Raw genomic sequence first — 13,488 nt, 5'->3', positions numbered from 1 at the left:
CTGTACATGAGCTCGTCCGAAGTGCATGTGATGCTGTGCACTGAGGAAGCTGCTGAAGGATTTCAAATACTGCACTCAGGTTTGGAGTCAATGTTCTTTATTACAGTTTAACCCAAAAGAAAGTTGAAATCTATATAAATTATTTCCAAGCTAAGAGCAGTGCACTAGAGAGTCTTTTCTGTTACTTACAAATATTTTTGTGTTAAAATTAGTGATTTTACATGGAAACTGATGATTCTGGTGGTCAAAAGTACTGAGTAAGGCTAAAATGTATCCAACTGTTCATACTTACAAGAGCTACTTCCTTATCTGAGATACTCGTGAATTCCACTGCAGTGTTTGAGCGCGTGTTCTAGTTTTTCTGAATTCAGAAGGAATGCTGAAGAATTGTTTTCGTTAGATGTACACTTACAGCACATAAAAACTGTAAAATTTCCTTATGACATTTGTGTATATATAAGTTCTTATAATGCAAATGTAAAGCAAGAAGACAGAAGTTTCACAGATAAAGTAGGTAAACACATTTCCTTGTAAAGCTTACGTAGTTGGGAATGCAAGTATCTGCATGGCACCAAAGACCCGTGACTGCTGTACTGTGCCAAGATTTGAGAGAGGTGCCCAGATTGGCTCACTGAAGGGTCGACATCGCTTTCTGCAGCAGCTGAACCATTATGGGATACACCGGTGCAAACTCCTTTCCCTCTCTCGTTCGCACTGATTGAACGTAAGCCTCCAGGGCACCACTAAAATAAAAGAAAAAGCAATTGATAGCCTGCAGGTTATGCAGGTTAAGGACCTGCAACTGAAATTAGTTGACTTCTTCCCTGCTACAGAACTTGCCTCAGATGACCCTGCGTGTCTCTGCGGAAGGAAGTGGCCACAAAAGGCCTTACAAAGCTCTACATAATTGTTCCATGATTGTTTTTCTCCTTCCTTGCATGTTTTGAGGAGCGAACAAGTTAACATTTAAATAAACAGCGGCAGCATGTTGCAGATGGCTTGAAATGACAGCTCTGACGCACAGACTCGGGCACATTGCTGTACTGGTAACCTTTAGAAATGGAGAGGATAGACACCAGCTGCTGCGAGTAGAACATGCAGAATGAAAACGGGCAGCGGTGACCAACGGAGATGCCCTCAGTGATTTGCAGGCCAAGTCTCTGGAACTGCTGTGGTCCTTTGGGAAACGCTGCACTAACCCACAGAGTAAGTGCATGTACGTTTGTAAGGCATTGCAGTGTTTTTCCTGTATGTTGTCATAGGGTGTTGCACACAGTAGTCTTGTGTGAGTCACACAAATACAGGCATATCAAAGCGAAAGGGCAGCTGTGATTACGTACGTGTATCTAATTTAACTTGCTGTACAACATGGGGCCACCTTTCAGCCAACAAGTCTAGGAAATAGTATTGCTGAATGAGCATATCTGCAAAACAAAGGCTGTAAAGCTGAGCTGTTCAGATTCCAACTATTAAGTAGGTCAGGTCAGTTTTGCCAATACTTGGCTTCCAGTTTAATTGATTTTTCCTCGTATCATCCTCTTGCCTGCGTGTAAGGCTATTGCTAAACCAGTGAGGGCTCTGAACTTCCTCACTGTCAGTGCAACAGGAGGAGCTGGGTGTTCACACGTGGTACACGCATGCATGCATACACACACACACAGACAAACAGACACATACAAACATATGCCTGCAGTCAGAGTCCCTGGCCTATTGCTAGTGGAGTTCAACAGGGAGACAGTGAAGTGGGCAACTGCAAGGAAGGAACCCGCAGCAGCTTTTCTTCTGAGCACAGGATGGGAATGAAACAGCACAGGCAGGTGATGCCCAGCACAGCTCCTCCCCCCAGACTCCCTTTTGGCTGAAGCCCAGGGCACGTGGTCTGAGATGGAGGTGATGCAAAGGGAGGATGGACTGGATTATTGGAGAGTTGAGAGGCTTCAGAAGAATACGGTGACGGCACAGAAACAGTTTCTCGTGTTGACCTGGATGCAGTTGGGAGCACAATTTTGGTAACAACTTCCTAGTGAGTTACTGCTGCTGAGGGGTGCACACCAGGTGCCAACACTCTGAAGAAACATCAACAAACAGCAAGAAAAACGTTATTCCCCCTTTACAGCCAGAAAGGCAGGGAAAGAATATCTGCACGTGGTCATCTCCCTGAAAACCTTCAATGCGCTCTTCCCAATGGTCTCTGGGGAGCAGCACAGGCTCTATAGGGAAAAATGCAACATCTAAAAGCCTGCTTGCTGCAGCCACAGAGTGCTTTGGGTGCAGCTCACCTCACTCCCAGCAAAGGCTGTCCACATGACAGACTGCAGAGATAAGGGGCACATCTGCAGGTCAGTTTTAAACCCCAAGATTTAGAGAGAAGAGGTGAGACTGGGGGAAAGAGACAGCAGGTAAGTGTGATTTTTAGATCAGCTGGCAATGAGGGGCAAGCATGTGATAAGCAGACTGAGTAGTAGTGGGAGATACAGGCAGGGACAGCTCAAGGATCCCATCAAGACGAAGGGAGACCCTTTGGAAGAGTCTCCCATTTCCACTCAGGGCAGCACTCAAGTGCTCTGGGCAGCAGTAATCATTAAGCATGTTAGATGTTAGTTACTATTAAAAAGACAGTGAAGAAACTCGTGTTAACAGTTTAGCTGTTGTTCATCTTGCTGAATCTCTCCCCTACCTCTCACCAGTGTCCCTGTCTTTTCGTCTATACACTCCCCAAAGTTTCTTGGGCCCAAATAGTTTTTAAAAGTCACCAAAAGCTGAATATAGAAAGAACCCCACATTGACCTGCTTAACTTAGAAAGTGCTGACACCTCCTGGTGAAGTTGTGGGTTGGCATCACTATCCAGATGGTAACACTGCCACCCCTTTCTGCTTTGAAAAACCCCTTGAAAGAGATGACAGAGATAACCAGATCACTTCAGATGAAAGGGAGAAGCTTTACCCTAAAAGCAGCACCAAAAACCACTCAGCATCAGCCCTTGATAATCCGTAGCCAGACTGCTATTCCCATCAGATCAAACAAGAGGGAATGAGATTTAGGCTACGCTAAGTGCTGAACACCAGCATTAGAGCCCCTCTGTCAGACCTTCCAGCAGCTTTTATCTTTTTTCTTTCTCTCCTGCCTCAAAAGAACCTGATTTAAGTGGCAAAACCAACTCCACCAGTGGCAGCCACTGCCCTCTTACAACTCAAAAAGCAGCTAAAAGGAACTTAGCATTGTCTGGTGGCCTCACAACTGCTCTGAGGGTTAGGGTTCCTTCTCCCTTCCCTGCACAGACTAACAGCCAACAGAAGCTGTTGCCAAGCAAGAAGAGATCCTTGCCAGCTCTCTTTTGCTGTGCTTGCTCTTTTACTGTGGCTTTGCTTGTGTTGTTTCAAAGAGACAAACTTCAAGTTCAAAAGACAGCCAATCATTACTACTTTATCATTGCTACTAGGTGAATTCTCAGGCATTCTGCTAAAACAGACATTGTACAGCTTTACACTACACAACAAAAATAAAAGCTTTCTCAAGACTAAACGCACTGACTGTTTTCCCATGTCCTGTAAAAGTATTTCAGTGCTCTAAAGCTGAATTTCAAAATGCAATTTATAATCAATAACTTTACCTGAAATTCTAGAACAAAAGCTTGATTCTTTTCAGACAGGAAGAGTTTTGCCATGACAAAGGTGTGAGGAGCACCAGCTTCTCACCTGATGAAACATTTATGTCAGGGTCGCTTGACTTGTCAACCTTCAACTTGTGAAGGCTATTTTGTAAATGCCACAGCTGCCACTGGTGGAGATTTCACTGTAATCCTGTGGGAACTGATGGGAACTGCAGTGCTGTGAGAATCATAGAGTAGTTAGGGTTGGAAAGGACCTTAACATCATCCAGGTCCAACCCCCCTGCCATGGGCAGGGACACCTTACACTAAACCATGTCACCCAAGGCTCTGTCCAACCTGGCCTTGAACACTGCCAGGGATGGAGCATTCACAACCTCCCTGGGCAACCCATTCCAGTGTCTCACCACCCTGACAGTAAATAACTTCTTCTTTATATCCAATCTAAACTTCCCCTGTCTAAGTTTGAACCCATTACCCCTTGCACTATCACTACAGTTCCTAGTGAAGAGTCCCTCCCCAGCATCCCTATATGCCCCCTTCAGATACTGGAAGGCTGCTATGAGGTTTCCATGCAGCCTTCTCTTCTCCAAGCTTAACAGCCCCAACTTCCTCAGCCGATCTTCATACGGGAGGTGCTCCAGACCCCTGATCATCCTCGTGGCCCTCCTCTGGACTTGTTCCAACAGTTCCATGTCCTTTTTATGTTGAGGACACCAGAACTGCACACAATACTCCAAGTGAGGTCTCACGAGAGCAGAATAAAGGGGCAGGATCACCTCCTTCAACCTGCTGGTCACGCTCCTGTCGATGCAGCCCAGGATACGGTTGGCTTTCTGGGCTGCAAGCGCACACTGCTGGCTCATGTTCATTTTCTCATTGACCAGAACCCCAAATCCTTCTCCACAGGGCAGTGAAGTATGAACAAGTCATGGAGAAACATCTACCACCGAAGAGAGAACAAGGGCTACTGCAGAGCAGAGCTGGCCTGGAGAGCTAAACCTGCTTCATGCACCCATCAAGGCAGAGGAGCAGTGGTGAAAGAAAGCAGCCAAAGGGACCTCACACTGAGTGAGAAAAATAAGCTGCTGCAGCTGCTAAAGGCTGGGAGCCAAGAGGCAGCCGCAGTCACCTGGAGCTCAACGCCCTACCTGGTGAACGTGGAATGGCTCATAGGCATGGTCAAGCTCTGACCACCTCAGGAAACCCTCCTCTGCACTGCTGCCCATGGTAATGACACAACAGAGACAGGCCAGGAAACAGCATCCTATTAGGAACAGCACTGCTGGTCAGGAAAGGTCCAGGTACTAAAATGGCAGAAATTATGAATCCAGCAAGAAACGATGTTTGGAGCCCAGAAACTAATGGTGAGGTTGCTTCCACGTGCAAGGGAGAAATGGGCTTGGAGAGGTAACTGAGAGCACCAATGGTCATAAAGTAGATGTGAATTCACAAGTACATTTGGGATGGGAATTTTGTTTCTCTGCAGACAGTTACCAAGTCTAAGGGTAGGATTTTGGGACTGTCACACAGAAGTACGCATGGTGCAGGAAGCTGCTTATGGCAGAGGAAGACAGTTGCTGCTGCATGTGGCCAGATTTCAGCTCAGGCTGGATGAGCTGGATGCATGCAATGATACACTTCACTGGATCTGCTGAGGTGCCTACATGAGTGTCCCTCAGCTGGGCAGATAAGAATTCAGTAGCTTTGTTAACACTTGAGATGCAGATTTTATGATGACACATTGTAAACTTCACCGGTCCCAGCTCAAACGAGCTTCTGTGAACTCCACTGGCAGCACAGGACCCAATTCAGATGCACTGGGTTGGCATTAAAAAACTTGTCTTAAAAAGAGGTAGACTTGCTCCTGTAGAGGACACTGTAAAAACACCGGTGCCTAAGTAGTAATGGAAAAATAAACAGCACCACGGGTGAAAGCAGTATCATCAAGTCTTCAGCACGGAAGAGATCACAGCTGTTGTCATATATAAAGATGTAATTTATAGTTATTTTACCAACGTTTAAGAAGATGGAAGAAACCCTGTTTATGTAATACACAAAACATACTCTTGAAGGGATTAGACTAAATAATGTCCTAAATTCAGCATCTCCCAGTCTAATAAAGGACATAAAACCTGTTTGGCAATCTGTTTCTATTTTAAAAGACAAGCTATGGTATACATTACGAATACTGTTTGTAAAAGAGAGCTATGGGAAAAGGGTTGGTGGGATGCTCTGCACATATTAATGCTTCATTAAAAATGCCTTAAGAAGTCAGGAAAAGAAAATATCTAAGTTTAAGATGCCCTCCCACATAAGGAAAAGGATTTTAAAGCACTTATTAAATTACTTCACTTGCTTGAGCAAAAACATGAGCTTTCTTGGAAATCAGGACAAGCTGATTATATAAGACCAGATAGTTCTTTTTTGAAATGTTATTTCAATCCATGAAGATTTATACCTACATGGGGGGGGGGGGAGGTAAGTATATGATTCGGGCTGTGGTTTCTAAAGGGAGATGAATGTGCATCATTAAGGATTACTCTAATTAATTAGTTAATTTTATATGGAATTGTGAATACCAGCACCCCCCTCCTGGGCTCTGACTTGGTCAAATGGAGCCTGATTTAAACGACAGGGATCATCCCTCTGCTCAGTGGTGCACTCAGGTCCTGATCAATTAGCAGGGAAGCTGGAGGATGGCAGGGCCAGGCTTCTCTTTAGCACTTTGTTAAAAAAGTCTGCTCGCTCTGCACACTTCAGGGCAAAGAGGAAAATGGAAAATAAGCCGTGTAAGAGCACATCTGTCCCTTGCAACCTGCTATTCTATGATCCTGTGATTCGCTCTGACACCAGGTCTACTAACTGCTATGAAAGTTACTGCAAAACCTCCAACAGCATCACCTGTAGGACCACAGATCAGCAAGAGCCAGCTCCAGTTTATGCAGAATAGAGACATCAAAGGAACCATGCACTGACAGACACGCGGGTTACATGAGGGCTCCTATGAATGGCTGGAGCTGGTGGGAGAGCTTGCAGGCACCGCAGCCATGCTCCAGGGCAGCCCCCCCGCCACGCTGCGGCTGCTGCTCGCTTGGCTGAGCAGAGTGGAGCAGTGACCCAGCACGGCTCTGCTGCTCGGGGCAAGGCTGCTGTAAGGCTGAACCCAGTGAACACATGGGGTGGTTCCCTGTTGGCGTTTGTCCCTGCCCCTGGCAGGTCAGCAGTCAGAGCCATGCTCTGGCTCAGGACATCAGCTCATTATGAAAATGAACCCTCACTAAGCCTAGATTTCAACTCGGCTCCAACAACACTGAGCTTGACTAAAGGGAGCTTACCCACACACCAATGGTAAGGCAAGAATTTGGCCCAGTGCAGATGAACTGTCATTCAATCCTTTCATTGCTGGATCAAATCCTGCCACATCCACCAGGGTTTCTTCTATAGAAAGAAGGCTGAGTTTTCAAACTTAATTTAGAAAGAAAACAACGTGCCCTGGCCACTTAAAGAAACCCTCCTTTCAACACAGTCCCGCAGGGTCAGCGCACCCAAATTCAAATGCCTGCAGGGCTGCTGTCTGCCTGAGAGAGCTCCCTTCACTGCGCAGAGAAAATGGAGCTTTCAGGACACAACGCAACTGACCTATTTTAGGTACCTAGTTCAGGATGAGATGAATCAGCCCCAGCAGCGCCTGTTACTCTCTGTTGACTATAAAGGAAGTCTGGCTAATATACCCCTGGCCAGGTAAATCACATCCTTCATGCTGAATACAAGCAGAAAGAAAAGCACAAAAATGCTCAGAATGCTATTAATTCATAACATTAACACCACATTGCATATGAAGCATTTGAGGTTACAGAGCAGAAGAAGCTTTAATATGAAGCTGCAAGGATTCTGATAACACAAGTAGATTAATGTCTAAGCAGCAGGTCCCTAGAGTAATTGCACAGTTGTTAAAGAGGGAAGTTGCAGAAAATAACCATTTGCAAGGTTGCAGCCAATGTAAAGATAATTTCTTGATGTAGGCCAGTGCAGGGATCTGAAGGCTCACAACATCCAAGGCTCAATTAGCACAGCTGAACAACTGCAGGCGGAAAAAGCTTGAAGAGGGTGACTGATAAAAGACTCCAGACAAATGAGCAAGATGTCTGTAGTTCAGCTGAGGCTCATGAGACACATGAAAAGCAGGCTCAGAAATCACCCAATAGAGTATTAAAGAAAGAATGAATGAAACATGGTCATGCTTGTGATTGATGTTTGCTTGCCTGCCTTCTGTACGGATAACTGGAGCCTATTTAGAAAGGACCACCAGGCATGAGAGGAGATGGTAAAAAGATGAATGCAATGGAGCAATGCCTGCAGAGATTACCCATGTCTGCCAAGGTACCACCCCCTTCACTCACTGCATTTGGTGCTGCTCAGCTAGCCCCTGCTCTTTGCTGCAGGCATGCAGCTCTACACAACTGAACCACCTGAGGGAAGAGTCTGCTTAACAAATCCAGAGTGGTTCATCCAGCTCATCAAAGCTGCATGAGTGGTGCCTACGAGCGGTGGACATGGTGATGGATGGAGAAGTAAATAAGCATGGGCAGTGACAAACAGCCTTGCTCTGGAGTACCAAGGGTAGGGGAGAGCCACTGGAGTCCCAACAGAGGCCTCTGGGAAGAGCAGATCTTCAAAGCTGCCCTCTGCATGCCCTGGATGTCCAAGCACTCCACAGTGCAAAGCAACAGTCTCACTGTTAAAACGCTCAGGTGATAACCTTGCCTGGTGATCACCCTGCAGCAGCACATTCTGGAGATTATGAATTTGAAATATTTTAACAGTGGTATCTCATGCAACATGAATAATGGATTCAATTAAAGGACTGAAATGAAAACCTTAAATATTCCAGCTTACACTACCTGGTCTAATGGATGACACTCTCTCTGCCTAAAAGCTTTGTCCCAGGGCTTGTCCCATAATACCTTCACGGTCAGAGCAATTTATCAGTGTCTGAACATTACCACCAGCAAGCCCATTAGCTGAATCAGTCTGAATGAAATTTAATTGCAAACAAAGACAAAAATGTTGTAGTTTAAGGATGACATTTTCAAATCTGTGTAAAAGAACTGAAGAGAACAAAATCCCATCAGCTCTCAAACAATTTGCATTCTTGGCTCTCTCTAACGTATCTGAAGCTCAACATTGTCAGTCTTGCCAGTACTATCAGGACACAAATAACAACCAAAATATTCATAACTACGTTACATATACAGCTGTGTCAGCCCTGTACCTATTATCCATTCCCTTGTAGTTCAAGGTGTCATGGCTCCAGGTTCAAGAAAACTTAGTTCTGCAGCCAAACCAGACTAACAGCATGTGTGATTTTCAAAGAATACCCTGTTAATACACACAAAGAGACGGTTTGCATTTTAATAGTTTGGAAATAGATCCTACTAACACCTACTGGTGATCAACCGGTTATTTCCCTAACTGACCCAGGCCCTACGCTGGACTGTATGGTGCTGTCAGCTTTAAGAAGAATATATATATACATATAGCAGACTCCTCTTGGCTGCTTTCGAAGTGTGGACAGATAATGGCTGATTTTCTCAAGTACAGCCACTGCTGGCTGGAACTGAAAAGTCAGCTTTTATGATTTCAGCAAAAGCTGGCAACATCCACACGAAGTTCAAGGACAGAGCTGGCTCCCAGGCCAGATCAAGCCTGGTGCAGCTGTGTGACAACTGGAGTGGGTGGCTCTGAAGTCAGACAGGACACTGAGAAGATGGCTGGAAGAGCTAGGGCGTTAAGAGCCAAATGATCACCTTGAATCCTGAGGATCCTCAGACTGGCTCTGTCACGTTCATACTACACATCTGTTCCCTCTAACATCAGAAATCTGCTTGTTTCGAAAAACAAGACTTCATAACTTTTGCTTAACAGTTTAAGGTGCAAAACAGCATTTAGCTACTACCTCAGGAAGATCTTAAAAATCTGACATCATTATCACTTCCTAAAGATCCTGTGCTAGTTTTCTGAAGAACAACGTTACACGACTGCAGCAAGGGTCTTCCATTTTTAAATTCCTACCTACATTCTCATGGCTTAAGCTTCCAAAGCTCCTTTTTCCTGATGCAGAGGACTAAATGGCCGCATACCTGACTTTCCAACAGTTGGGAGGCAATTTTACTGAAACACTTTATTAATTTAAACCACCATGGTGCATGGTTTCATTCTTTTGCAAGAGGATTACGTGTTACTTCCAAAGGCACTGGAGGTCGTGGGCATGGTGGGTGGAGGGGAGTGTTCAGTTAATATATTTTGCAACTCATCCCATGAGTGGAGAGAGGGCAATGGTATTTGACACATCTCCTATAACATGTTTTTTTACCTGTTGAGACTAGTGCTGGTATGCATATAAGTTACTGCTCCATTATCATAAAGGTAGAGAAGAAAAAAGAATGATTTTTACCGTATGAGAGCAAGCCTGTCTTTTTCAGATGGATGATCATCAAGCCACTGGGAGTAGCGGGCAACGGACCACTCAGCCCTCTAATACAGAGAAACAAACACCAATTACACATGAAGGTGAAAGAGCAAACACATCTAAAAATTTCAGATTCAAGATGATATAAATGAAGCCACATAAGGCTCGCTTAATACTGCAGTGACGCAGAATGAGTTAAAGAATCAGGGACAATTAACAGAAATAGCCCAATATGTTATGCAGGAGCTCAGAGGTGTTCTTCCCCATCAGCTGTTTGCTCAATTCTGACAGGAGTTTCTTTCTAGTTTTCCTGCATCTGACATGACCAGGATCCAGGCAATGTGCAGTCGCAGGTAAGACCTTGCAATTTCTTCCATGAGCTGACAGAACATCAAAGAACTGAGAGTCTTTTTAAAATCAGGTTGTCATCTTCCTACTGTTAATTAATTAAAATATGAAGCCAATGGCCAGAACACCTTTGCCACAATAAAAGCAAAAGCCAATAAATCATATAAAGAATGAGCTTCAATACTTTTTAACTAAAATATCTAGGATGAATTGCAATGTTCACTCCTCCTTAGGACATCTCTAAAGGAAAGAGAAGTTGACCTTATTACCTGGAAGGGTGATTTTAACTCTGCTGGTGCTCTTGTAAATAAAAACTGAAGAATGATGCTGAATGGAATAACCTCTCCCAGAGCTGGGCTGCTGGCAATGTGCTCGCTGGTCTGGAACAGCAGCGGCCTAGAAAAGTGTAAAAATATACTTGTGAAAGGAAGAAAAAGCTTGTCTTACGCATTAGAAAAGATACCTATGTGGTGGCAATATTGTGTTAGAATAGGATCATCGAATGTTTGTCTACCAGTCTGCATCCCAGGTCTTCAACACAGGTTCAGCTTGCAAAAATGTACAAAGTTGTCTGTTGTAATTAAAAACCCCAGGACTGTAAATTTTACATTTCAGTGCAAACACTTCAGGTCGTTTCAGAACTCACTGTCATGGAGGGGTTGTACTGAAAGCAACACAAAAAAAGTACAATTTGGCCAACATTTGCATGACAAAGGTTGTTAAATCATAGTTATACTCTGCATAGAATTACAAAGAACTTTAATCTATTTCTAATTTGCAGGTGGGTGTTGCCAAAAAAGCACTGTTCAATCAGAATTAGCATGAGATAATAAATCAGTTTGGAAATACATTTTGATCATACTGACAATTGCTGGCTCCTGAGACTGCAACTCACCTGAATGACCTCAGCTGTCTGTAGGACTTTCCTAGGTCAGAGACTCGCCGACACAGCGGTGCCACCGCTAACTCCATCTGTAAAAACAAACGTTTCCATCTGAATTAGAGTGACCCAAAACACAAAACTGGGTACTGAAGTAGCAAACCCGCAGACCAAGTCATTGACTTCTTGCTGTTGGCTGAATTTGACAGAAGAAGCTATCATTTCCTTTCACACTGCACTGCTAAAGCCAACATTTTTGCCTTGTTCTTGGCAACACAGTAAGCATCCCATGACAAAAGGTAGTGATAGTCTGTGGGTAAGGGCAGAAGGGATATCGTGAGCTTTCTGTGACTGAAACTTTTTCTCAGGTTTACTTTGTTGGTGATGAGTTTCCTGGTGTCAGTACCCCAAAAAAATACGACCGCAGCCTGGGAAGGAAGCAAACCGAGGCACGCAAACCACTCCTAAAGCAGTAAGAATGCATACCCATCTCAGTAAAGAGCCTTGCTTTGGCAAAGCACAAGGCTGAAGTGATTCCTTCTTGAACACTCAGCCCCAAATTCTGGGGCACAAAACCTATGAAGACTAGCTAGAAGTCCCTGTGGCTGCTATTGCCACAGGGTTGTATGGAATCACAGGTAAAAGAGCAATAGTAAGAGCTTTATTTTCATACTTATTTTTGTAGTGTTCTGTCCCTGAGTTACAGCAGCCATCTTTAAAAATAACTGATTTTTAAACAGATTCTGGGTTTTAAGCACTGGATTTCCCTTGCCTTTTCAAACAGGCTCTCTTTGGGTTTTTATATCATTCACGTGAGACTGAATTCTGTCACAGGCTCTTCATTAACAGTGAAGACACAGAAGTGAGAAAGAACAACTTCACTTCCAGATCCCAGACTGAACATGAACAATGGCAAAGTTTCAGTTAATATGCACACCAATACAAACACCACCACCCAAAAAACTCTCATAGCTAAAGTAACTTTAGCCAGATATGGATTAAGTCTTTATTCTTTGCATTCCGGAAGTGTCAGAGCCACTGACGGATGCAAGCTTTATTCTCCACATATGTTTTTGAAATCCCCAACTTAAAGGACTATTCAGACTCTGATTTCCACATAATGCACAATCAAGCTAAGTTTCAGAGCATAAGAGCTAAAATAAGTAACAAGATCAAAGCCACCATTCAATGAGCTTCCCGTTTAAGTATTGCTGAGCTAGTTTCAAAACGTTTGTGCTAATACACTATTTACAGTGAAGTCTTTAATACCATTATTCTGCTCGGCTGTAGTATTTCCTCACACAGAGCTGGCTGCTGGCTGCCAGCTCCAAGAGCACGTAACAGTGCTGGGGTTCCAGCATAAACAAGAAAGATGGTGTGGCAAACTGTGATGCCATAGTTCATCTAAAACCAGAAGGAACCAAACTGGCAATTAATGCAAATCAAGGCCGTATACTTCAGGCCGTCATTCTAAAAAGCAAGTGGCAGGATGAGAGTCATCTCACCTACTTCTCAACATCTATAGGCTCTCTTCATGCTCAGCGGCGAAAAGCAGCCACTCCTGCGTATGATGCATCTTTCCCCAAAGTAGACACCTAAAACAGGTCAAGTGGGTCATGCTGAAGGAGTATCCATGTACATAACAAAAAGCCAGACTAAGCTGGGAAAGCCAGAAGGCATAACCCAGGCACCTACACTTCCTCTACAGAGGAGGAGAACACCTCTGAAAGCCCTGCAGAGCTAGCCTACAGGCAGTGAAAATCTGCTCCCCAAGCCTAGGAACTTTGGAGTACATGCCCCACATCAAACACTTCAAGGATGCTTTAGATGTGCATTTTATATTAAGCAGAAACTCGCAGAAGCAGAAAGTGAATAAAAATCCAGGAATGGAAATAAGGATCTTTGACTTTCAGATGAATGCTCCAGCCCTGGGTATCAGCCTGGCTCCCTCCTGCCTGCTGCTCTTCTGGCTCCAAATCTTCTACTCTGGACTATGAACCACTTCCTTCTCTACAGCTGGGTGGGATCCCTGCCCTGTCCCCTGTAACCCTCACAATCTGAGGGCTAGGTCACCGCTCCACACTCAGGCACAAGGGGTACCCATTTCTTGGGCTGAAGACCATGCACAACATGACTCTGCAGTTCCTGAGCAAGCACAACATCCACCAGTCAGTGTGAGA

At 44.5% G+C, this 13,488-nt stretch overlaps 1 protein-coding gene across 1 annotated transcript in view; it reads right to left on the bottom strand.

Annotated features, from left to right (window-relative positions):
• Positions 1–5: 5 nt before the first annotated feature.
• COG5 (component of oligomeric golgi complex 5) overlaps positions 6–13,488 on the bottom strand; it is a 192,403-nt gene continuing 178,920 nt past the window's right edge. Inside the window, exons 19-22 of the mRNA XM_061366262.1 lie at positions 11,324–11,400; positions 10,698–10,824; positions 10,066–10,145; positions 6–743 (exon numbers count right to left, since the gene is read on the bottom strand). Of these exons, the coding sequence (XP_061222246.1) occupies positions 629–743; positions 10,066–10,145; positions 10,698–10,824; positions 11,324–11,400 (399 nt within the window). The 3' untranslated portion in view covers positions 6–628. The remainder of the gene's footprint in view (positions 744–10,065; positions 10,146–10,697; positions 10,825–11,323; positions 11,401–13,488) is intronic.

The sequence above is a fragment of the Neopsephotus bourkii genome, unplaced genomic scaffold (assembly GCF_033783945.1).
Source record: "Neopsephotus bourkii isolate Nb327-2 ecotype Australia unplaced genomic scaffold, CSIRO-AGI_Nbou_v1 NB_1328, whole genome shotgun sequence".
Classification (NCBI taxonomy): Eukaryota; Metazoa; Chordata; class Aves; order Psittaciformes; family Psittacidae; genus Neopsephotus; species Neopsephotus bourkii.
The sequence above is the reverse complement of the archived record's forward strand: the minus strand, read 5'-3'. Positions and strand labels throughout refer to the sequence as shown.